The sequence below is a fragment of the Pithys albifrons genome, chromosome 7 (assembly GCF_047495875.1).
Source record: "Pithys albifrons albifrons isolate INPA30051 chromosome 7, PitAlb_v1, whole genome shotgun sequence".
Taxonomy (NCBI): Eukaryota; Metazoa; Chordata; class Aves; order Passeriformes; family Thamnophilidae; genus Pithys; species Pithys albifrons.
The window spans coordinates 45,909,645-45,936,169 of NC_092464.1; the positions used below are offsets into that span (position 1 = coordinate 45,909,645).

Genomic DNA, 26,525 nt, shown 5'->3' on the forward strand with positions numbered 1-26,525 from the left:
CTTTGGTTCTGTATTTCTTCTTCCTAAATTCACTCTTCTTTTTTGTATATGCAGAATACAGACAAATTATGTATTTACAAATGTGCCATGTCCTCATGGGAATTAGTCAGGTTGTCACACTGTGCCTCTTTGGCAATATGAGACCAGTGCTACAAGAAGACTTTAATATCCACTTATAGGTTTGGTTTCAGTTTTCTGAAAGGACAGCAGATCTATTCATTTCCAAAATCAAGGTGACATGCACTCACTCACACAAACACTGAAATTTGTATCTGATGTTGTGCTGTGGGAAGTTGGAATGTACAGAGCAGTTACAGGAGGCTTCAATGACAGGTGACAAAAACTTCTCACCTTATGTACTGGCATTTTTATTAAAATATCTCTGGACCACTTAAAAGAAAACATAATTTATTGTTTAATACCAGACAAACAAAGCCCAGCTGTTTCACACAGCAACTTGAGATTTGCTCCTCAATGAAGCTTTACAGGCCAAATAATTTCAAATGTCCTGTCACACAGAACTGGTTTCATTGCCCTGTAACTGTACAGTAGTCTCATTTCTTGCTTATATATGGTTACAGAACACACCATACATCCAAACAATTTCAAAGTCACTGGTTCCATTTCCACCACCTTGTTCTCCCCAATCCCACCAGCATTCTATCATTTTGAATTTCAGCACATTCTGTTACAAAAAATGGTGCTGAAATGGTCACTTTCAGGGTACTTTACATGGGCAACTGAAACATTTTAAAACTTTTTATCACATCTGTAATGTTTCTTCATTTAAAATTTCCTGTTTACAACTTCCTACTTGAAAAAAACCAAAATAATACTTTTCCACAGCTTAAAGATACAGACACTTTAAGAAAAACCCCAAAACACCACTAAACCACTGAGCCCTTCAGTGTCAAACTGAAGTGCGTAATCTCCAGTGGTTTTAGCTCCTTTTGCATTAGTTGATAACATCAACTACAATCAAAATCTTTATATGTTGCAATCACAACCATTCAAACAAATTTGACGTTTCTTGGACTGCAGTCACCAAAGTCAGGATTAAGACTACATGATCTTATCAACTGCAAAGGGCTTGTCTGCCAAACCACAAGCACAAAGGTTGTGCAAACTTTTGTCAAACTTTGAGACAGAAAACTTCAGTCTTTGTTTCACAGCAATGAAATCTCTCTCTTTTGAACGTCAAGTCAACAATAACAGGTGAAAAACACACAAATGTTAACTAATGCTATTCAAAATAGAGGAAATATTTTTTAGTAATGGAGGGCATTTTAAAATGTATGTATTGAAAATTCATATAAGCTGGATACATACAGGTATATTTTGCTACTCATTTGTGACCTCAAATAGCTTTTACATACATGGTTAAATTCCCCTTTAAAATAAAGACATGAGACTGTACATACAGTTCCAGCTGAACTGCAAAGACTTAGCTCTTGCTAATTTTATACTACATTTCTCTAGTTGGACTATAGCAAAATAAGAGAGTACACAGACACCATGCTTCAATTTCTATGAAAGTGCTCAGTGTTACTCAGATGTCTAGAAAGAAAAGTCAAATATAAAAAATACAATCCCTAATCATCATTTTCCTCATCATCAAATGAGAGAAGACTGCTGTTTTTCACTTGCTTAGCTGCACTCTGAGAAGTATTTGCTTCTCTCTTAGTTTTCTTTGCTTCTTTCATCTTCTTACTTGAACTTACATTGAAATCCAAACACTTCTCTGATGAACGTTTGGCTGGTTTCCTAAACATAATTTTTCCATCAGCAGGTTCTGGTTCATCATCTATAATAAAGAGAGTAAAATCAGAACTCACCTGCACATGTTCATTAACATGTACAGACTTTCAGGATTATCTTGAGGAAAGATCAGTGAGACCTCAGAGAATATCACAATCATGAAAAGGTACTTTTTGGCCACAAAGTCTGTATCAAGGCACATCCTCCATGCACACACACCTCCTCCATGGCAACTAGCCCTTGAAGGCAATCCTCCTGCAGTTCCTATTAGAAATGGCGTTTCAATAACCAGAGCTTTAGCTTAAAAGAGATTGTGAGCAGTAGAGCTTTCCACACACACTTCATTCACATCCACTTACCAAACTGGAGAGAACAACTTCATAGGATCCTCTAATCCCACTTCAGTATTTGTAAAATTCATGACAACAAATGCACTTATTTCAGAATTATGACATTCTTTAAAGAAGAACGTGGCACATATACAAGAGCTTTTTTTTTTCTTCTAATATATTTTGTCCTGCTGAGACAGCTAATAAGATCACATGGTCATAAACTGCCCTTTTATTAACATAATGGATGAAAGTTTCAGTGTTTCTTTGTATCTGCAAACTCATCAAACAATCCCAACTCACTAATTTTGCTCTTGTACACACAGAGGAGCAGAAAACAATCTTAAAACAGGAGAAGTTCCTTCCATGATTACCAGACAGAGGGGGAAAGCTACTGAACAAAGTAACAGCATCAGGGCAGTATTTCTGGAAAGTGTAACTGTAAAGTCATGAATCAGACACAAAGGCTCAAGCTGCAGTAGCCTGCAATTGTTATAATGTACACACGGCAGGATGCTCAAGAGCCATAGGTTCTATGCCAGATATTTTTCCTAAATTACTTCTGTGAAATTCATTATTCAACAGAAATGTGTTTAACAAGATTATGTGCTATTTAATTATAGCAAATAAATACCTTTTCTCTTTAGCACAAATACTTTCCTCAGTATATCAGCACTATGGCAGAAGACGAACATTGCAGTGTTATCTACACAGCACTGCCTGAAACTCTCCTCGGTGCATGCTCAAAACAAAACAACTAATAAATCTGGTGGCTTAAGGGTTGTGTGGTACAAATGAAGACCAACTTCAGAAGCAAATTTCATTTCAATTCCTCAAGTTTCAGAGAGCCTTTTTAAGAATAAACCTAGCTTAAGAATCCAAGCAGCAGTTCTGTCAATGCTCACTTCTGAAAGGTGCATGTGCTGAAGGGGCTGGAGCACAAGTCTCGAGGAGCAGTTCAGGGAGCTGGGGTTGTCCAGGCTGGAGAAAAGGAGGCTCAAGGGAAACCCTCTTTCTCTCTGCAACTACCTGAATGGAGGTTGTAGTGAGGTGGGAATAAGTCTCTTCTCCCAAGTAACAAGCAATAGTACGAGAAGAAAGGGCCACATGAGGAGGTTTAGATTGTGTATCAGGCAAGTTTTTTTCACTGAGAAGGTGGTCAGGCATTGGAACGAGTTGTCCAGGAAAGTGGTCTAATCATCCCTTGCAGCATTCAAAAATTGTGTAATGTGGCACTCAGGGACATGGTTAGTGGCAGCATGGCAGTGCTGGGTTAATAGTTAGCACTCCATGGATCATAGAGGTCTTTTCCAATCTTAAAAATTCCTTGATTCTATGATTATACACTAGTTTGTTAGAAAATATTACTATGCAGAAAACAACTAACCAGGTTTGTGGAAAAATATTTCAGTTTTGGTGCACTGGAAAAGCACTCCAGTTACAAGGAACTATAAGCAACAACAAACTGGAGATATGAAAAGCATATATCTGAATGGATCCATTGTGAATTCTGCATGGAAAACTTAGATGTTTAAAAGTGCCTACAGTAAATTTCAGGAGGGATGTGTAACTGTTTCTGAAAGATATCACACCTAATGAATCAAAATGCACTATGCATCACTTTTTGCAGAAGCCAGGTCTCCATTTTTGGGCTCAGAGGCTTAATAGCAAAAAATTCCTCTTACTAACTGTTGCATAGCTGCAATGTTTATTTGGAAACACAGATCCTCTAACAAGATCTGAGGCACAGTATAAGGCAAAATCAGAAAAAGAAAAAAGTATCTATGAGAAAAACTCCACTTATGAGCAGATACAACTGTCCATGTCCATGCCAGTCAGTGTGCAAACAATGTACAGCATCTGTACAGCTGTGGAAATAGAACAACCAGCTACTGCACAAGCAGGAGGAGCAAAAACCCAAACCTCAATGGACACTTTTTTTAAAGAGTAATTACTACATTTTTTAGAGTGGTAAATTTAAAAACGTAACTCCTAAAAAGGTGATGAAAGCATATCCACAATAGAAAACTGATAAATAGCTATATACTTGTAATCCATGGAAAAACAGAAGCCAGAGATTTCATTTTTACTAACAACTGACCTGCTACTCACACTGTGACCTGCACAAAGTAAGTTCATTTTGCCCACTAGATGGAGAAACTGTTAAGTATCTTTGCAATATGAATTTAAACACCTAATAAGCCAAGTGCATAAACAGCAAAGCTCAAAAACTCCATCAAAATGGCAACTAGCTCAGCTCTGACCTCCAGGGCCACAATACTATTTGCAGATCATTCTGCATCAAAGGAAATTATTTTAGCTGTTGGCCTGGTTTAACACTGCCAAAATTTCATTATTTGCTCAAGGACATTGCTTTCAGCAGGAAGCCCAGGCCAGCTTTAGAGAGCTGTGTGTGTTGGCAGTGCTTGACAAAGAATGAAGCAGATGAGGAAACACTGTAGGCCTGGCCTTACCTTAGCAAAGTGTGGAAAGAGAGAGAACAGAGAAACTGTGCTTTTTGAAAGAATTTGATGTACCAGTTCAAGAAATTTGTGTTGATTTGTTAAGACTGTTTTTTATTCCAGCTGGTGAAAAACATCACTTTATCCTTTCTGATTTTACCAGGCTCTTACATGTCAGATAACTTTTCTGTTTGTATCAATGACCTGCAAAGAAACTGACTTGCATCAAGCAACGCAAAAAAAAAGACTGAAGAAACAAACTCACTGTTTGCAGCTTTTAAAAGAGTCCTGATAAAAGACTGTGTCACTATTACAAATTACAGAAAACAGGATTTCTGATAAATACACAAAGTAATATATATTAAAACACTAGAGGAGAAATAATAAAATCCACTTCTGATAAATGAGTCAAAAAAACCACACTAGCATTTGAAATTCTGACTGTTTTAGTCATTGCAGCTTTTACCTGGATCACAAACTGGTTGACCAAGAGGAGCACAGTCAGAGGTTGAGCAGTTTAAGAAGTCAAAAAGTCAGAAATTTTTTTATCTCTTTTAATTGCAAGTTATATATTACAAGAGAAAGAGAAGATCTGAAAAAGAAGCACTGCTATTCAATTTACAGTACTTTTTTATTTAGTAGTCATTTGCACTGTCAGCAACACCATTTTTCAGCAGTTTCTGCCCACATGGGCCAATGAGGCAACAACAGGAAACACAGATGTCACTGAACTGTCAGGAACAACAGGAGGAGCAGCGTGAACCCTGTGTCTGTTCAAAGATAGAATGCTGGGAAAAAATTATGATAACCTGGCAAATTGCTTAATGGTTTTTAAGGTCAGAATTCAGGTCAGCCATTTCAGATGCTGCTCTAGTGCTTTCTGGCCACCCGTTCTCCATGGATGCCTTTGGAAGCATTTCCTACAGGAATTCAGCACACTTGGTGGTATGAAGATTAAAAGGCCAGTCTTGCTCTGGTAGTCAGTCTCAATCATTTACGACAACACTTGGGAAGGATTTTGTTACTTAAATACTGAAAAATTAGCTTTGATTTAGGCTGCTGCTATTTCACGTGATGAAGAGCAGCCTGAACTCTGTTACGTATCTGATACAACAGCTGCTTCATCAGAACAGCTCGTGCTTAATCAGAAAGAACTCCAATGCCCAAGACAGCACAGGCTGTGCTCTCCTCACCTCTTCCCTCTCCTCTCTTGTTGTCCTCCCCCAGCCCCAGCATATGGAATGAAACCAGTAATATCACAAGGCTTTGAACCAGTAAGGACACTTTTGCCCAAGTTGGTCATTTGCTTGGGCCAGAGTGTCCCAGAGGGCAGATGGACTAGAAAAGCAATAGAAAAAATCAATTTCATAGGCCGTAACAAATGCTGGGATAAACTGTCTTGCAGTAATTGACATATTTTCTTTTGTGAAAATTTACTTTCTCATAAGACTGGGGTTTTTTGTCTCTAAATAACAGTAACAATTTATAAAATTATGCATAAAACATAAAGCAAAATTACTGTTGATAAACAGATGACTTCTTTTTAAAAAGCCTCTGAGTCTGTGCTCCCTGGAGAAAAATATTTCAATACAGAAGGCATTTTCTCATATAGGAAATGTTCAGGCCTAAGTAAAAAAAATCCCTGTGACTACACTTGCAAAAGCCAAAGGAAAAGCTCCACTAGATTTTGTTCTGCCTTAGGAGGCAACTAAGTGCAGTGTGGGCATGAATCACCCGGTGTTACCAAATTCATGCAGAAGTATTATTTATCTGTAAAAGAAAATGCAAGCCATGGGAACCACCGGTGTCTGAAATTAAAAAAAAAAGGTGCAGCAGCATTAAAATGGTTATAGAAGAAAACGAAAGGATGTAAATGAGATATGGGAAATCCTAGAAAAAATCCCAATCCAAAGCCTGAAGATAAGGTCCTGCAGATGAAGGCAATTGCTACAGATGTAAAGGTGTTGTAGTTTGGAATTATTATGTAAATTCTCTCCCCTGCCACTAACTGCCCATGCTAGCAGTTAACAAAAAGAAGTAGTTAACTGCTGATCACTTAGGTGGGGGCAGGTTGCCTCTTTTGTTTTTGGGGACATTTTTCCATTCTTAGCTCGGCGGAACGTAGGAGCTGGGTGTGTGCTGCCGAGGAGGGAAGCTGCTCTTTTTTTTATTCGCCTGCTCCTGCGGCTGGCTACTGCTGGGACTTCTGGCTGAGCCGCTGCTTTTCTCCCCGCCACGGCTGTTTCTCCTGGTTCCTGCATCTGGGATGCCGGGCCTCTGTTCCAGCCTCACCACCGCCTGCACCGTCACGGCCTGCCCGCCCCGGCTGGGGCAGTGACCCGGGAGAGAGAGAGGTTTGCAGCTGCTTTCCAGGACACGTGGCGGTTCCCCACTTTCAGCTTCCTTTCTTCATTTGGGACAAGAGACACAGAGTTCATCTGAGAGCTCACCCTGCTGCCAGCCGGGCTGTGACACTGATACTGCCATAAGTGTAACTCTTCTCCCGAAGGAAACTTGTTGTTGTGTGGGGTTGTTGTTTTGTTTGTTTTGTCTCTGTGGTGTTGGGGAAGTGGTTTACTCTGGTCTGTTTATAGTTATACCTATACCCATATCTATATATATATTTATTTTTATATATATATATATATATTTATAGCAGTTAGGGACAGTTATCCTTCTTGTATTAAAATTCCTTTTCTTAAATTTGATAGAGTGGCGAGATTATTGTGGAGAAGCCCCCCCCCCCCCCCCCTTGTGGGTAAACATTTGGTTTTTCCCCTCAAACCAAGAGAAAAAGAGATGAGGGCAAAACCTTAGAACGGGAGTACTTTCTGTGTTTTGAAAGATGAACAGTTTGTATTCACAACACACAGTTAGCAGCACATTGCTTGGGATGTGTCAAAGTGCCCCAGCACTGATGCTGGAAAGGAAGATTATCTGTGCAGAAATGCACTTCCCTATTACCTTCTCAGCTTCATGTCATTCCACCAATGATCTCATTCGGGGCTATATATTATGGTCTAGTAGACATTAAATTAATTTCAACCCTGGGATAAAAATAAAAGCAATGTGAAATGCAATCAAATCATGCAGCACCAAACTTTGCTTGTACTTCTCATTTTCAGAACTGACAGTCAAAAACATAAAAGAAATTCACACACTACTCAAAACTTTCTTTATTTAACTGGAAGTAACCAGCTGTCTAAATACCTGCCTCCAACCAGAAATCAGAATTTAAATCTAGAGGTCAGGATGGCCATGACTCAAAAAAGCCACCAGGAAGCTACAGCACAGTCACTTTCCTTCACTAAAAATTCCACACCGTGTCCTCTCGGTAGCAGAGGAACAAAGTAGCACTTACCCTGTTTATTGCCATAAGCCATAAAAAGGAAAAGGAGGCCAAAACCCTGGATTAACAGCAAAGGCAGATGAATAAATAGCAACCCAATAACGTAGAAAAGAGGGCAGCAGTCCCCAACACTCCTGCTACCTACTACTGTGGAGTTTTTTCTTCGAAATGCAAGTTATTACTGAAGGGCTGAAGGTGTAATAAGCAGAGGTGCCAAAGGCCTACAGGGACTCAACACTACCATCCTCCCTATACATAATTGTGTTTTAGGAATGTCTTTGTCCACCAAATAAGTTCAGTCACTCTGTTCAAATAAATACACTTCCATTTCATGCTGTGTATTCAGTTTGGTTGCTCTTTTGGACCTTTTTCACAGCATGGACTCCACCTCAAAAGATTTTCATGGGCAACTACTCCTTATTTGCCCAGCCTTACAAAATCGTTTTTCCTCCTACTGTGATCACTCAAAGTTCAAGTTGCTTACATGAAAAGGAAACCAATGCTCAGAAAGAATGATGGCATTTCTTTCCAATAGGTTGAAATTTCTCCCAACACTAGGACAGTGAAAAGAAATTGTGTGACAACTTCACAAACTGCAACACCAACATCTCTAAGCATTCCACTTCAGTAACAAGAGCCCACGAAGTCAGCCTGAAGATGAACACCTATTATCAGGGCAGTTCAAACATAAACACAGCCCTTAGTCCACTACCTGGTTAGACCCAACATACACACACCTACCTGCTGAAACAAATCAGATGCAGTTTTATTAGTTTCAAGCTAACCTACATTATTAACATTTCAGCTTTTTCATCAAATCTGCTTTTCAAAGAATACAATATTCTTGACGTTTTCTCTCCCACTACTGTTGACTTCTCCATTTATGCCGTTTAAATTTTAACACATTTTAACACATTTTTCTACATAGTTTGAATTTTCAAACCCAAATTGCAAAGAGAAGCTAATGATGTCATATTGATAGCTCATGCTAGGCTTCTTAATGGCTCTAAATTCAATTTACAGCTTCTGTAAATAGCCACAATGGCTAACTGTGGCAGAGGTGTACAGTTGTTATGAACCACCTTTCTATTTCATACTTGTGAGGTTCCAGTCCTACATTTTTAATTGTCAAGACATTTCCACCAGCAACAGTAACAGCCACATTCACTCTGTCAAGTCTTCTGTCAGCAAAAATTAAAGCTACATTTCACCACACCCTGTGTGAGGATTGAAGTTTCTGGACTCTCAAAGCACTTATGTCAACCATACCTGAATGATGAACACTGACAGAAATTCTTAACATAACTGTATTCATCAGCTCTAGTTTCATGTCTTCATTGTCAAACTGCAGCAACCTCCTCACACCACTTCCATCTTTCCATCTAATTCTTTGTAGAAAACAAACATTTTTTTCTGTACCTTGCACTATTGTTTCATCTGTTCAGTTCTGCTGAATATATTTGCAAGTCCCAACACACACTGGGGTTGATTTTAAGGAAGAGATAAGATGGAGCAGTCAGCTCAGTGAACACTTTCCTGGACATGCACACCTGCCATTCTTCCCACTGGAGCACTGACCTCACGTCCCTCCTGCCCAGACACCTTCCAGAACTCAGACAATTCCCTTTAAGGCATCCACTCCACAGCCAAATTTGGCTGAGCTAACTCATGAGTTCAAAAATTATTATCAGAGGTGATGTCAGAAGACTGTGTACCAGGACAGCAACAAAAAGATTAATTTAGGGTGGTGTTTGAAGGCAGGATGGTGCACAATCAAGGAGCACAGACCTGCTGTTAAAAGCCAGACAGCTCGAACACATGTAATGGAGATTAGGAATCACAAGTGCAAATTGGTTGGCTGAAAAATTCACAACAACTAATCAAAGGTAATACTAAACAGCAAAAAACTGAGCAAATATGATGTTCTCTTTTATGGGTTATCTCTGACTACACAAAGAGAGAAATTAGTAGTTTGAAATTCACCTGATTCATTTGACTTTAGGGCCTCTTTGATTTGCTGTTTAATTTTCATGGCTTCTTCGGCAGTCAAGTCCCCTTCCTTCAGCGTTACCACTTGAGGCTGCTCATCCTCCTTGTCACTGCCATTGTCACTGTCATCATCTGCAAGGGGGAGCTGCTCTCTCTAGGAAAGGGAAACAAAAGCAGCTTTCTGAGCTGTACTCGAAACAGGCCAAAGGGAAACGTAGGTCATGGTGGCCGGGCTACCAAAGCTGCCCAAACAAATCACTGCAAGCAGCACCGACACCAAATACCACACTCCTGTTTTCATTGTCTCAAACTTGAGCTCTGAGACAGGACAATCATTTGCAATAAAATTTTATAAACTTTTTGACTTGGAAACTTCAGTGCAGCAACCTACAGTTTGGCAATATTAGAGGAACTGAAAACATCACCTTGTTGAATAGGTAGTATTACCATGATCTACTGAATTGGCCAAGAGACAGACAGAGCATCATCTTTCTTGTGAAGTGAAACAGCTTGTGCTACATTTATTAAAGTTATACTTTTATCTGAAATTCTAGCACTGTTTTTTTTAATAAATCATTTAGACTTCGGACTCCACGGCAGTTTCCCCCTCGGGCACTGCCTGCCCTGCAAGGCCATGAGGCAGCAAAGGCCGGGGGGGGAGGGTGGGCACCGCCACTGTCGCTTTGAACAGCCCACACAGGGGCCAAAGCAAGTCACAAAGGCGATTCCAGTCAATTTTAAGCGGGTAACAACTGCTCTCCTCCGCCCTACAGGGACAAAGCCACGCAGTGCTGCTGCCGCACGGCCCGGCCGGGGAGGCAGGAGGGATGGGTATCACGGCTCCGGAAGCGCCGTGAGGCAGGCGCTGCCCCTTCCCACCCCCGGGGCAGGGCGTTACCTTGGTGTCCACCGTGGGGCCCTCCCGATACCCGACCTGCCGCTTGAAGCGGCTGAGGAAGGCGGGCTCGGCCGGCCGCACGTAGGAGACCTGGTTCCTCTTGCTCATGGCGGCCGCCCCTTCACGGCTCACCCGCTTCCGGCACGCCCCGCGACGTCAGGGGGCGGTGCCACGCTCAGCCAATGGCGATGGTGAGGGCAGGGAGGGAAATGGCGGCGCCCGCTTTGGCGTCACGGGCGAGGCGGGGTCGCGCCGCTGAGCGCCAAATTCAAAGGCGCCGCCATCTTGAGCGGCGCGCGGGAGGTGTCGGGGTTGAGGGATTATCATGGCACCCGGTGTGAGAGGTGAGGGGGGACGGGGTGGTGGCACCCGGTGTGAGAGGTGAGGGGGGACGGGGTGGTGGCTCCCGGGGTGAGAGGTGAGGGGGGACGGGGTGGTGGCTCCCGGGGTGAGAGGTGAGGGGGGGACGGGGTGGTGGCTCCCGGGGTGAGAGGTGAGGGGGGGACGGGGTGGTGGCTCCCGGTGTGAGAGGTGAGGGGGGACGGGATGGTGGCTCCCGGGGTGAGAGGGGACGGGATGGTGGCTCCCGGGGTGAAAGGTGAGGGGGGGAAGGATCGTGACTCCCGGGATGAGAGGTGAGGGGATGGCGGCGGGAGGGACCGAAGGATGTGCCCCCTGCGGGACCGCGGCGGATCCTGCTCTGGGCAGGCTCTGCCCCTGCGTTACCCGCCTGTGGGAACCAGGAGCGGCCGCGCTGGGGGTTCGGTGCCCCCGGGGCTCCAGCCCAGAGTGCCCGCGGGGAGAGCGCTGCCCCCGGCGGGGTCGGGGCTCCCGAGGGTCGGCCCTTTCCCAGAACCGCAGAGTATTCTGAGTTGGGAGGAACCCACAAGGGTCATCGAGTCCGACTCTTACCCTGCACAGGACACCCCAAGGGTCACACCGTGTGTCTCAGAGCCTTGTCCAAACCCTTCTGGGACCCTGTCAGGTTTAGTGCTGTGACCGCTTCCCTGTTCCAGTGCCCAGCTCTGCTCTGCCTGAAGATCCTCGTTCGAATATCCAGCCTAAACCTCCCCTGACACAACTTAATGCCATTCCCAGGGCTGTGCAACACTTACTGATACCAGTGTTAAAATGCACTGCTTTCCTTGATACCTTGTGCAACTGAAGAGTAAATAACTGATCAGAAGCTAAAACATTTCTCAGATGTTGTGAGTCAAAGCAGGTGGGCTCCTGTAGCAGCAGGATATTTAGGCAATATGAATGTTAGAGAAGATCAGCACCTTTGCATGTTTTTATTGAATCTGCTTTTAAAGGGATCCTACTGCAATAAAACCTGTGCACTTTGAGAGACTTTATAAAGTCTTTTTTATTGGAGTATTTTGAGAAATCATATTTCGTTGTCATTTTACATGTTTTTAAATGTGATTACGTTACTTAGTTATTATTTTGACAATATTTTATATATACAATTTCATGTCAGATGCACCTTTAAGTAAAAAATAAGTCACCCGACCTGCCTGTGGGGTGATATGCGTCATCTTGAAATGTGAAGCCATGTGAAATAAGGCTCATATCACAGAATCAATTAGGTTGGAAAAGATCTCTGAGATCACTGAGTTCAACCTATGACCAAACACACTCATGACAACTACACCATGGTACTAAATACCACATCCAGTCTTTCCTTAAACACTTCCAGGGGTGGTGACTCCATCAACCTCCTTGGGCAATCCATTCTAATATCTCTTCACCCTTCCTGTGTAGAAATTCTTCCTTGGTGTCCAACCTAAACCTCCCCTGGTGCAGCTTAAGATTTTGTCCTTTTCTCCCTGCACCTGCTACAACCTTTCAGGGAGCTGTGCAGAGTGGTAAGGTCAGCCCTGAGCCTCTTCTGCTAAACAGCCCCAGCTCCTTCAGATGCTCCTGACAGGACTTGTACTCCAGATCTGCACAGGAGAGTTTTATGCATTACAGAGTGATCAATTTTACTTCATAAAAGTACAAATAGCACAGCTGATCAGTTGTGCAGGTTTAGGGTACTGAGGCTTGGCAGTCCCATCAGTAAAGCTATTTCATGCTGTAATGGCTTATCTGCATTAAGTTTGCAATTTTTAAAGTACAATGGTAATATATAGTACTGTTGACATTTATGTTTCCAATTCTCTGAAACACTGGCAAAACCTTATGTACATTAACTAAAGAAATTATCTGTTGCACACTGACATGTTTTTGCACCCTCATAATGCAGGACTGGAGCGTTCCCAACCTCTGTAACAACTGCAATCCTTCTGCCAAAGGAAGGTTGTTACCAAGTGTTTTTGTGCAGTTCTGATTCATCCATGAAACTGATACTTATAAGGCTCTTTATTTTTCTCCCTCAGTACTGCTTACAGTATTTGCTGTTTAAATGGGGTTTTTTGAACAATAATTTTATCTTGTTTAATTTGTGTGTGTGTGTGTGTTTCACTTTTATAGGAGATTTGCGGGATCCTGCAGTGTCTTCCTTGAACTCACCCAGGTAAAGTAGTATTGGTCAGTTCCCATACGTGAATAATCACACTTCACAAAAAGTGCAAACAAAAACTAATATAACTTTGTGAAATAATTCAAAGATTTTGATCTTTTCCTGCACAGGATTGTTGTTTTTCTCTCCTAACTTAAAAAAAATTGATGGTAAAGCTGTTGCTCTGAGGTGTTGGGTTCTTCTTGGAATGCTGCCATGCAGTAAATTCTCATTTGCCCACTGACTCTGCAGTGAGACTCCAGAATATGTCTGCAGAAATATTCCACTGTGAGGAAGTCCTAAACTAAAACAAAACCCCAAAAGCCCTCCTCCAAATACAGACTGTTTCTGCCACACCTCAGAATAATGTTATCCAATGAAAACATAATTGGCAAGGCAGTTTGATGTGTCCTCAGTCCAGTGTAACATCTTCCCTTTCTGAGCTGCTGGTTGTGTTTTTAGCCCTCTCTTCGGCCAGTCCCCAGCTGCACATTGTAGTCATGAAGATTCTTCCCCACTTTTAAAACTGTTCTCTTCTCTTGTATACAAAAAGTGAAAATCAACAGCACTTATAGCACCCTCCTGCTCTAAATGCCTTTTGGGAAATGATGAAGTAAGGTAAATCCAAGGGTGCTACCACTGTAATTCTTTAATGTTTCATGGGTGTGTTGGTATTTATGCCAGAACTCCTCAAAGCTGTAACACAAGTCATGCCCAGTTACTTATTCAAGCTAAACTTATCCATTGATAAATGAGATGAAATAGCTCGAGGGTGTATTAGAGGCAGGCTTGCTATGCTTTGTTTGAGTCATCGATCAAGAATTGGTAGTTCTTTCCCTTCCTGTGAGCAGCAAAGAAAAACTCTAATAACTGTCTCCTGGACTCCCATCAAGTGCTCCATTTGCCTGTTAAAACTTCAGTAATGAGAAGGATGCTTGAAGTCTGTAGTCTTAGAAACTGCTGAAACCTTTATTACACCACTGGGTTTATATATCTCAAGTTCAGTGTGAAAGGTGTTTTTTTCGAGCTGAAGTTAAATGCAACAGCAATAAATTCCACTAACTGTGTGTTCTTTGCTTTTTAAATCTGCCACATTTTTATCTTCAACAAATCTTGCAGTGAATTAATGCTCAGGTAGAAGTAGTGTGATTTCAGGTCAGGCCTCTGTATGACTTTGCCTGCTTAATCTGAGTGTTGTAATTATATTTTATCAAACAGCTGACAGACCTATTTTGAAGCAATCTAATGCATACAAATGTATTTAGTGTTGAAGGTGATGCTATCAAAGTTTTTGTGAGGGTGCGTCCCCCTTCAGACAGAACCGCATTGACCAGTGGAGATCAAGGCTTGTGTTTGTCTGTTCTTTCATCAAACACCATCCGACTGCACTCGAAGCCTGAGCCAAAGATCTTCACTTTTGATTATGTTGCAAACACAGAAACAACACAGGTAATCACTTCCAGAATCTCCTCTCTATTACAGTTTCCCCCCAAATTTTGGCAACTTTTAACACTAAGCCTTTCTACAGAAACAGTGCCTTAGGTGTACTTTTTTGCAGTGATAGTTTGGTAATAAATAGAGTAAGAAATGCTGCATGAAGTTCTGCTCCCTAAAGAGTTTTGATGAAGTTTTTTAAACTGTTAAGAGATTGAAGTTTGCATTAAAACTGAAATTTACATTTGTAAATGTTACGGTACCACCATAGACAGAAAATAAATCTGCCTGTTCAGACAAACATAAAAATAACTGGCAGTCAGTAGCTAATATGAAAGATGTGATTTGTATTTAAGGAACTTATGAGCTTGTATTCTGGTTGCTATATTTCCTTTTCATCTTTCCATCTTTCAAATGGATGCATTGTTCATCTGGAACAGTAATACTGGAAAGAAAATCCTTCAATTTAATTTTTATAATATTGTGTTTGATGTTTTGAACATAATTTTAATTTCATTAAGACCTACCTGAAGGGAAGTTCTAGCCAGGTGGGAGTTGGTCTCTTCTCCCAGACACTCAGCAATAGGACAAGGGGGCACGGGCTCAAGCTCTGCCAGGGGAAATTGAAGTTGGAGATCAGAAAAAATTCTTTTCTGAGAGAGTAATCAGGCATTGGAATGGCCTGCCCAGAGAGGGAGTGGATTCCCCATCCCTGGAGGTTTTTAAACTGAGATTGGATGTGGCACTGAGTGCCATGATCTGGTAAAGGGAGTGGAGTTGGACCAAGGGTTGAACTTGATGATCTCAGAGGTCTTTTCCAACCCAATCAAATCTATGATTCAATTCCCTGAATTTCCTTCAATTTCTGTCAAACCCCAACCCAACCCAAACCAAACAAAATCTCCCCAAAACCCTGCCTGCTGTAGCTGTTACTTGTAGCTAGGCTCTCCTTGCAAATCTAAGAGAAAAATCTGAAAATAGATGAGGCTAAAAGTTGTGCAGGTTTGTTGTCTGTGCCCTTGCCCAGTGACAAACATTGAAAATTCGCTAGATCTGGTAAGTGCCATAGGCTCGATTTCTGACCCACTGAGGGTATAAACTGTGTAATGTAATCCAAACCACTGGATGAAAATTAATGTTATATATTCAAAAGCTGTTAGTATTATTAAAAGCTGTTAGTATATTATTTTTCTTTGGATTTATCAAGGAATACAATTTTGTCAGAGGGAGTGGTTTATGTCACAAAGACTTAGGGTGTATTGTTTTGCTGTGAGAACTCTGGGGGTCATTGTACATGTCTAATGTTAAGGAGTTCATCTATTTTATACACTATAAAGTTATGGCACAGGAAACACTGATATAAAAGATTCCCAAACGAGTGGTGCCAAATGCCTTCTCTTTCCCTTGTCCCCAGGAATCTGTGTTCTCAAGCGTGGCTAAAAATATTGTGGAATCTTGTATGAATGGCTACAATGGAACCATCTTTGCATAGTAAGTAATTTCATGGTGATTACAGTTATTTCACAGGCAGTTAAATGCCAGCCTGATGCCTGATCTCATCAGATCTCAGAAGCTGAGCAGGTTCAGCCCTGGTCAGTACTGGAATGGGAGACCTACTGGGAATACCAGGGGCTGTAGGTTCTAGTCCTGAGGACTTCACTGGCACTGTCCAAGCTCACTCGGCTGTGGCAGATGGACCTGATGAGTTAAACGGTGGGGCCAGTTCTGCGCACGCTGTGCCTGACCTGAAACATCCACTGCATGGGCTGGAAGGGCACCTGGGGAGAGCCCTTCTCAAATCTGCATTCACAAAGCCTGGCCATGATGTTGATGCTGATGGCAGTTATTTCATAGCAATTGCAACATTTTAGGAGATTGTGCCAATGGGCAGTTGTGGTTTTAAGAGCCAGAGCCTGCTTAATGTTGCAGTAAACTTCAGAAGTGCTTCCTTACTGCTGCACTGCAAGGAAGGCCATAATGACTCCTTTTGCAACACTGAATAGTACTTCTTATTCCTCTTCAGGAGGAATCTGTAGGTGTTATGCGTCTAATACTTACGGCTAATTATGTGGTTTGTAAACTCATTTAAATGTTACTATTTGTCTAAAAGGTAGAAGTTATTGCACTGTTAAATAGAAAGCTAGTTGTTTTCAGTATGTCCATAGTAAAATGGAATGAAAATTGCTTTAACTTGATATTTGGCCAGCTCAATTCTTCAGTGACTCTTAGCTGCCTGTGGGAAAACTCATGAATGATAATTTTGACTTTCAGAATGTCTTCAAGGTAGAAATATATCCATGACTGGTAGTACGAATATCATTATATTAACTCAGTATTTTTTCATTTTGAAAGCTGAAGAGGCACTTAGTTCAAGAAATGCTGATTTATAGAACTAATTAATCAAAACCTTACTGGTTTTGACCCTAGCACAGCTTTTGCAAAACTCTGAAGTCCACTTTGTTACAATAAACAAGTGTGGGGAAATGAAGTGTAATTGTCCTGAATTTTCTCTAGCAAATTAATAACTACATTTAAAAAAAAACCCAACTCTAAAAGAAAAAATACTTTTAAGTCAAATATAACCTTATGTACACTACCGAGTGGCCCAAAAACTTAAAAGATTGACCCAAAGATTAGTTTAATGTATACATCTGAAAGCCTTCATTTTAATCCTAAATTCCCCTTTTTTGCATTCCGACAGTAATAAGGAAGAAAATGGTGAGTGCTGGGGGAGACAAAAGCTGATTTATCTTATGGAATTTCTTGGTAAAATTTGTTGTTCTACTTTTATACTTTTTTAGCTGACTGATTTCTTAGCTTGCCTGTCTCTCTTTATCTCCAGTTTAGAAGATTTTTTTTTGTTTGTTTTGAGCTTTAAGTTCTCCTTAAAAGATGCAGATTAATGAAAAACTCAGAGCCAGAATAAAACTTTATCTAACGTTTGTTTTCTTTTTGTTAGTGGCCAGACTGGGTCAGGAAAAACTTTTACTATGATGGGTAAGTGCACAAGAGAGATTAATCTTTCAATGGTTTCCTGATTTTTTTTGTCTTGAGTTGAAATGTTGTATTGCTCAAACACCAGGGATATGTACGTTTGTTTCTTCCTGCAGACAACTCTAGGAAATAGCGTAGTGCTCAGTGCAGTTGTTCTTGCTTTGTATCAAAAGAGTGAATTACAGCTACTCTCCTCAATCCTTTCAAAGACCTAGAGGGGTTTTTTTTGCTGTTTTTTACAGGAGAGAAGCTTTTCAGTTAAATCATACATTTTTAGTAAATTTTCTCAAAATGAGTATTCTACTGGTTTCCCTTTTTGGCTGATATTCCTTGCATGTGTAGAAATATATTCCAGTATGTGTAGAGCCCTGTTCTAGTATGGATCTTCCATATTAAAATATCTCGAGATTCTCAAGTTTCCTACCCAACTAGACATTTAAGGCCTCTCTGTGTGTGAAGGGATCCCCTTGTAATCCTGATCTTCATAAAGTGAGGACTTGAAGTGCATCCATCACAGAATCATTTGGTTGGAAAAGCCCTCCAAGTTCCTCCAAGACCAATCACAACCTTGTCAACTGAGTGCTATGTCCCGTTGTTTCTTGAGCACCTCAAGAATGGTGACTCCAACACCTCCCTGGGCAGCCTGTTACAGTGCTTGGCAACTCTTTCCATTAAGGAATTCTTCCTGATATTCAGCCTGAACCTCCCCTGGCACAACTTGAGGCCATTTCCTTTCATCCTGTCACTGGTTGCTTGGCAGACGAGGCCGATCCCCACTTGGCCATAACTTCCTTTCAGGTAGTTGTAGAGAGTAATAAGGTCACCCCTGAGCCTCCTTTTCTCCAGGATAAACAGTGTTGTACTTGACATTAGAAAGTTATTGACATAACAAAAATCATTTTGGGTGACATTTTTGAGGACTACATAGAAATTAACATAGGGACAAGTCCACCCCCTCTTTCTGGTTCTTCAAATTAGCTGTATTGCCATTCCTGCACATCTGTGCATGTTCCTGTGGAAGCCCAAATGGTTGATGCTATTTTAGACTCAAGTATGTCTATGGACAGGTAAAATAAACTTTCACAAACATTGTTTAGACTACATAGTAATCTGATATGGCCTGTGTCAAAAATAGCATGGCCAGCAGGCCCAGGGCCCTGTACTCTGCGTTGGTGAGGCCACACCTTGAGTGTTCTGTTCAGTTCTGGGCTCCTCAGTTCAGGAAAGATATTGAGGTGCTGGAGTGGGGCCAGAGAAGAGCAACAAGGCTGGAGAAGGGACTGGAGCACAAGCCCTATGGGGAGAGGCTGAGGGAGCTGGGGGTCTTTAGCCTGGAGAAGAGGAGGCTCAGGGGAGACCTTATCACTCTCTACAACTACCTGAAAGGATGTTGTAGCCAGGTGGGGATTGGTCTCTTCTCTCAGGCAACCAACAGTAGGACAAGAGGGCACGGGCTCAAGCTCTGCCAGGGGAGGTTTAGGTTGGATATCAGGAAGAAATTCTTTCCTGAGCGAGTAATCAGGCATTGGAATGGGCTGCCCAGAGAGGTGGTGGATTCCCCATCCCTGGAGGTTTTTAAACTGAGATTGGATGTGGCACTGAGTGCCATGATCTGGTAATCAAAGTGGGGTTGGATTAAGGGTTGGACTTGATGATCTCAGAGGTCTCTTCCAACCCAGCTGATTCTATGATTCTAATGCGGTTGCTGAAATCTTCTATAATGACAGCTTGAAAAGGTAAACCATTACTTTTGAGTAGTACTAATAATTATTTTTTTTAATTTAAAAATCTCTTTAGGACCATCTGATTCTGACAATTTCACTCACAGTCTGAGAGGTGTAATTCCACGGAGTTTTGAATACTTATTTTTTCTAATTGAACGGGAAAAGGAAAAGGTACATTTATTTTATACTTACTATTGCAGTGAAAGTAATGGTTCACAGTAAAGATTAGCTAAGGCTAGTAAACCAGGTGTGCAGCCAGTAAGTTACCATGTTATTGCCATCATGCATCAAATTTATTAATGAGAAACAGTAGCATCTAATAGTCTACCAAATTACAGTACAGTGTCTTGAGACACAAGTGTAGGTTTCTGGATGCTGGTTGTCGTCTGGGAACCAGAAACGTATAGTATACAGAATATATATGCAAATTAATAGCTTTGGATATGTATGAAAAGAGACTCATTGCCATAGAAGGCTAGATTAATTAACCAAATCAGTTTATAATGTAAATTACTGTGTTTTTTCAGGCTGGCAGTGGAAAGAGTTTTCTCTGCAAATGCTCATTTATTGAAATCTACAACGAACAGATATTTGACTTGCTAGATTCTGCTTCAGCTGGACTCTTTCTCAGAGAACACATCAAGAAGGGAGTCTTTGTTGATGGTGCTGTTGAACAGGTGTTGTCATCTGCTGCTGAAGCATATCAGGTATTTTTTGTCACTTTTTAATGTTTGGTTTATTTATCTTGATGCTTCTTTGGCAAATACTCCTCTTTGATTAAAGCACATTTTTTTCTGCACAGTGTCTGTGATCTGTTCTTCCCCTGTCTCTGTACTGTATAACACATGGTAAAAAAGTCATTTCTAGGCAATTCTTCCTGACTATCCCACACCTGTAATAAATCACATACAGTTCTGGAGTGTGGAATATATGAATTGCAATTACAGTAACCTTTCTCTAGAGTTTACCCTACACATCTCTGAAACAGCAACAGAAAATTACATTTCCTGCTAACTGGGCAGTGTATGTTCCAGAATTGTCAGGTTTATTTCTTCATGAATGATACACATACACACAGTACTTGTGTGACTTCAAATATTTTTTTTCCCTTGGGTACTGTTACCGTACACCAGTATTGGATATGTTACACTTTCAAACAGCAATAGTACTTTTGGAAGAAAGAAGCAAATGTTGTAATTTATACTTCTAATTAAGCTTGACTGTAGCTATATTTTTTCACTTTTAAAATAACTTCTATTGGAAAATAGTCAAAGTCCTTTTCATGAGATTTTTGAAAGGTGTTGCAATAAAATGTGCCTATGGCTGCTTATCTATGTTGGCATTTCATGTATGTAAAGTACAGTCTGAGGTACTTGATATTACTTGATGTCTTTTTCATGCTTAGGTATTAACTACGGGCTGGAGAAACCGTCGTGTAGCATCAACCTCAATGAACAGAGAATCCTCAAGATCACATGCAGTTTTCACTATCACAGTGGAATCCATGGAGAAAAACAATGAGGTTGTTAACATTCGGTCTTCCCTGCTCAACCTGGTGGATTTGGCAGGATCTGAGAGACAGAAAGACACTCACACAGAAGGACTGAGGTTAAAGGTTAGTTCTGTAACAGCTTTGATATCTTTCTCTTTTCAAATGTGCTGCCCTGTTCCATCTACCAAACCCCACTCCCCTTTGTTCTCTTTTTCATTTTTAGGAAGCAGGTAACATAAATCGATCACTAAGCTGCCTGGGCCAAGTAATCACAGCACTTGTTGATGTGGGTAATGGAAAACAGAGACACGTTTGTTACAGGGATTCCAAGCTCACTTTTCTGCTGCGGGTAATATATATCCTCTGAATTTTATATGCTGCTACTTGGGATGTTGAAAAAATATTTGGTTGGGTTTTCTCCCTGTAAAAACCAAAACTCAAGTGCTTTAAAGTTGTTTCAATATTGGGCAAGCGGAAGAAAGCTTGAAAAATATCTTTTTAACCTAAGCAGACTTCTAGTTGGTTTATGGCTGTTAATTGAAGATAAATGTATTTATGCTTGTGATCTCCTATTATGTATTTGCAAGTTTTAAAGAAAAATCAGCACACATTTTCCTCCCTATAATTTGGGAAATACTGTGTATCAAAATGCAGTATTTAGAGATGTGCTGAAACATTTGACATGCTTTCCAGAAGTAGCCTACATGTGCTTAAGTGTTTGTGTGACGTTAAGAATGAGATAAATTTACAGGTTCCTACCTGAGAACTTATAGGCCCTTTTCAAGATGAACAGAAAACAAAGACACAAGCAGTCAAAGATTTGTTGGATGCCAGCACACACCAAAATTCTGTGAAAAGTAACGAACATCTTTAATGTTTTTGTATTATAATATAGTAATTGTGCATAATACAGTATTTGTATCACAACATAGTACTGTGATCACAGCAAAGTTTCCCAAACATTCCATCCCAGTTCTACGTAGATCTTAGATTCATGAAACTCTGAAGAGTTATGTTCTTCCAGTGCAACCCAAAATACGTAGAAGCTGGAAGAGGATTGCATCTGTATCAGCTGTTACTTTAAGTAGTTATTTTTTAGATGTCTGTACTGCAAAGAAATCCATAAACACGACCTTCTCTGCTAGAGAGGGAGAGGGAGAGAGACAGACAGAGACAGAGACTGACAGACAGAGACAGAGAGTGCTGTTGAGGTTTGTGAACTATTCTGTAGTACTTGAGTTTTAGTTTTAGATATAACTGCTGTCTTCTCCAGAGATTTGAGAGCTACTTGTCTAAGACATGAATGTAAAAGGGAGAGGTTCCTTTCATATCCTTGGTCAAGAATCTGTTCATTTGTGATTTTGTTTGTTTGGCACTTGCCACCAGAAGGAAGATGGGTTGGAACAATCAACAGGCTAGATGGTGTTCAACGTAATGCTAACAGTAATCTGCTAATTACCAAGATTAAAGTGGAATTGTACTTTATTCCCTGAATATTTTTCCATTTGTTTGGATTTTTTCTTCTACCTGCTGTTCAGATGTAAAAAGTATCTCAAATTGTTGTTAAATAATGTAGTCAGGGTTTTGAAACCCCAAATATAGTCTTTATTCACAGTCACATCCTTTATATCCACATTGGCAATAAAATCTGAGAAACTTACCTAGCATGGCTATTTGTCAAATGACATTCTTTCTGCAATTTGTTCAAAATGATACACAGCAGCTCTTAGGTTAGAGCTCTCAGCTCTTGGCTTTCTATTGACACCAGAAACACGCAAATAAGGCATAACTTCCATGTTTTTAAATAGGATTCCCTTGGTGGTAACGCAAAAACGTGTATAATCACCAATGTCCATCCAGGATCCAAGTGTTTTGGTGAAACTCTGTCTACTCTTAATTTTGCTCAGCGAGCAAAGCTGATTAAAAACAAGGTAAGAGAGTTACTCCATGTCTTCAATGGAGCAACAAACTATTTCTTGTCAATTACCAACATATCTGCAAGCATGGCAGCTGCATTGAAATACTCCTGTGTTTCCACTAATTCAAATTAATTTAGTTTATTAGAAAACACTAAATTTGTTTTATGACCAACTATTTTTGAAAAGGGCTTGTTTGCTCTTGGTTCTGAATACAGGACAACAGCTGGGAACTTGGTGATGGCTGATAATAGTATGTATTCATTGCTCATTCTCAGAGCACTTCACTAGAAAAGTAAATAAATCTGTACTAAAAATGAAAATCATCATAAAAGTTTTATTTCAGTGTCATTTCAGTTATTTAGATTTACACATACACTAGTACCCAACTGTAATTTCTTGAGTGGGTTTTGAAAATATCTTGGCATTTAGCTGAAACTGCTTTTTTTGGTCAAAAAGCTCCAAACCTTTGTCTACAGAAAATATTAGATATTTTAACCTTTACTTTTATCTGAAGTGCAACTTACTGGTTTCTCAGTAAATGGAACGCTGCTTTTTCCCTAAGTTCTTCCTTTCCTAAGAGAAGCTTTGTTGCTCTGCATTCTCTGACTTTTATCCTGTAAGATTTTTATTTGTACCTTTTCCTGATTTTCCTACTTTTGTCATATTTATGAAAGGCTGTGGTAAATGAAGACACACAAGGAAATGTGAGCCAGCTGCAAGCTGAGGTCAAGAAGCTGAAGGAGCAGCTTGCTCAACTTACTTCAGTGCCACCTGTGCACAGTATTTCTGTACCACAAGGTAAGAGTTGAGGTGAGGGAATTTGCTGCTTCTGTAATCTGGAGGGTTGAAGGCCTTCATTAAGTTTCTGAACAATTAATGTTTCTGTCAGAACTGACTTAGAGAGATTGTATTTATCTTATGGATCCCACTGCCTGTATTTGTATGTAATACTTTGCAGAAATTGTTAATGTGATTTTTATTTTCTTCCTTTCATAAGTTTGGGTACTGGACCCAAACTTATGGTACTGTATTTTATTTTACAATACCTACATACTCTTCCACTTTGTGAAAGGTATGCTGCCTAATCCTTTAAGTAACCAAAAGTTTGCCTGTGATTCCTTGTACATTTACAACAGAGAAGGCACAAAGGTGTTGATAATGTTGCAGTTTTTATAAGCTCAGGCCTGGATCTTTTTCCCCTCTTTCCTTTTTTTCCCCATTCGGGAGGAACCAAAGAGGGACGTTTACTCTCATTAAAAGATCCATTTCAATGTTAGATGAAAAGAGAGTTTTTGCATAACTTTTTCCTTCCATAAGCTTTTCACTAGACCGTTTTATCTGCAATACAGATCCCAGCAGAGCTTTCTCCTATGTTTGTTTCTCACTGAAACACACCACCTTATAAAGTTTGATTGCAAGGTAGTAAACGTTATCTTCTAACTTTTACTGTGTTGCTGAGTGAACTGTTCCCTGACCTTGCCAAGAAACAGATGATACAGCAATAGAAGTTACTACAGAAGTGTGAAAAAGCCTTAACTAACACAAAGCATCTGTGGTTGAGGTTTCCTAAGGAAAAAGTATTTCTCTGTTTGCATACACATTTAGCCAGTGAGAACAAGTCAGTAGCCATGTAGGACACTGACTCACTGTTTATAAACACATGAATATTGACAGAGAGAAAGGGCTCAATGTTTAGACCCGCCATAGAGTTCTGAGGGTAAGCAAGTGATAATTCCTAAACACTGAGGAAGAGTTTTGTGCAGAACTTAATAAATCAGAGCTGTGTTTGTTCTATGCATTTAAATTATGTTTGTAATAGTTGATCACACAAATGGAAAATCTGCTTGCTAGCTAATCTAAAAACATGATGTCATTTTAAAATGTATTAAATTACAATAGGGTAGTTATTATGCACCTAGATATTATGGTGATTAGTATTCCATAAATAAGTAGTCCTGCCTGTGTGAGGATATTCAGAAAAGCTGTTTTGAATTAATTTCTAAGTGGATTATTAAAACCTTTTAATCCCTTGTGTGGACACTTTCCTTCCAGATTAAGCCACTAATTGTCCATATAATTCATGCTTATTTTCCTGAATTTCCTTCTCATAAACCAGTCAGTCCACTTTTATTATGTACAAACTATACTAATAATGCTAATAATGGCTTAGTGTTATCAAATTAATTTCAGAGGGATTTTGCATTTTATAGATATACTTAGCTGAGTGAACTGATTCTTTTATTTTAATAAAAGTTCATTGCAAGGCCATTCAATGCTTGCACAACTTTGCTAATTTTACAATTGTGTATATTAGCTCTGTTCTTTATCAGCACTTGCAGGTGACGGGGAATTACTGTCTCAACAGTATGCTCTGGGTATGGCATGTGATCTTTGCAGAGGAATTCCACTGTTCGAAGAATTTATTTGAATTTTCTCTACGCAGTTGTCATTTTATATATGTAGGAAAACCTGGTTAAGTGGTATTTTAATAAATATGGCATTTGTTTGATTGACTCTCCCTATAGATGCTGTTGAAAAAGGGAAGAACAACATAAATTACATGAACAACTTTCTTGAAGCAATGTTGTTTTGGGAGAAATCAGAAGGGGAAAAGAAGGTAAAAAGCACTAATATTTCTAAGTTTATTCAGTGCACTCTGATGAGAGACCACTGAGCATATTGAAACTGACTCTCCTAATGATTTTCTTTGGTTTTGAATAAAAATACTTTGTCCAAAGACAACGTTTAGTAACAAAGGAACTTAATCAAATGACATTTAAGATAAAATCTGTAGTGCTCAGCAGGACTGCAAAGATGTTATGAGGTTCCACAGGAAGAAAACTAGTAAGGCCAAAGCCTAAGTCGAACTTAATCTCGCTACTGCCATAAAATACTTCTATAAATACTTTAGCAAGGAAAGGAGGTCTAAAGAGAAACTATCCATTATTGGATGAGGGGGGAAACATAGTGACAAAGGCTGAGGAAAAGGCTGAGATACTTAATGCCACCTTTGCCTCAGTTTTTAATAGAACAAGAACAGTTCTCCGGATACCCAGCTCCCTGAGCTGGAAGACAGGGACAGGGATCAGAGTGAAACTTCCATAATCCAAGGGGAAATGGTCAGCATTCTGCTACACCACTTAGACACACACAAGTCTGGATATTAGGAAACAATTCTTCAGTGATAGGGTTGTCAAGCACTGGAAAAGGCTGCCCAGGAAACTGATTGAGTTGCCATCCCTGAAGGTATTTAGAAGACATGTAGATGTGGTTTAGTGGTAGCACTGGGTTAGCAGTTGAACTTAAGGATCAAAAAGGTCTTTTCCACCCAGATGATTCTATGCTTCTGTTCTATCTTTCAAATGCCAACAAGACATAGAATAGCTTTCATAATATGTTTAGTTTTAGGTTTCTTTTTAATTGGGATTTTCTAAAAAGAAAAAAAATAAAATTATAAACTTCTGTTTCACTTAATTTTGAATGTGCTTTTGAGTGTTTGAATCAACAGTGTTTGTTGAAGCAAACTCCCAGTTATTGTGCTTTGGTCATAGCATAGTACTGAAACAGCCAAAATGGATTTGTTTGGTTTTTTTTAAAGAAAGTTATCTGAAACAGGTTCTCTAGTGGTGAGTATCTGCTGTGCTTAACTGAATCCTTAGCCTACCAGATCATAC

At 40.1% G+C, this 26,525-nt stretch overlaps 2 protein-coding genes across 3 annotated transcripts in view; one reads left to right on the top strand and one right to left on the bottom strand.

The window, feature by feature from the left end:
- Positions 1-350: 350 nt before the first annotated feature.
- On the bottom strand, positions 351-10,925 carry KIAA1143 (KIAA1143 ortholog). The gene is made up of 3 exons (XM_071561354.1): positions 10,786-10,925; positions 9,882-10,041; positions 351-1,804 (listed from the first exon to the last, which is right to left on the bottom strand). The coding sequence occupies exons 1-3, from the start codon at positions 10,891-10,893 to the stop codon at positions 1,593-1,595; spliced, it is 480 nt and encodes a 159-aa protein (XP_071417455.1). The 5' UTR covers positions 10,894-10,925; the 3' UTR covers positions 351-1,592.
- A 136-nt stretch (positions 10,926-11,061) lies between these two features.
- The window catches only part of KIF15 (kinesin family member 15), a 39,102-nt gene continuing 23,638 nt past the window's right edge, over positions 11,062-26,525 (top strand). For both annotated transcript variants that reach the window (XM_071561355.1, XM_071561356.1), the window contains exons 1-12: positions 11,062-11,129; positions 13,261-13,303; positions 14,554-14,737; positions 16,137-16,213; positions 17,682-17,719; positions 19,514-19,611; positions 19,968-20,147; positions 20,846-21,055; positions 21,156-21,281; positions 22,741-22,863; positions 23,526-23,649; positions 25,377-25,468. In XM_071561355.1, the coding sequence (XP_071417456.1) occupies positions 11,111-11,129; positions 13,261-13,303; positions 14,554-14,737; positions 16,137-16,213; positions 17,682-17,719; positions 19,514-19,611; positions 19,968-20,147; positions 20,846-21,055; positions 21,156-21,281; positions 22,741-22,863; positions 23,526-23,649; positions 25,377-25,468 (1,314 nt within the window). In that variant the 5' untranslated portion in view covers positions 11,062-11,110. The remainder of the gene's footprint in view (positions 11,130-13,260; positions 13,304-14,553; positions 14,738-16,136; positions 16,214-17,681; positions 17,720-19,513; positions 19,612-19,967; positions 20,148-20,845; positions 21,056-21,155; positions 21,282-22,740; positions 22,864-23,525; positions 23,650-25,376; positions 25,469-26,525) is intronic.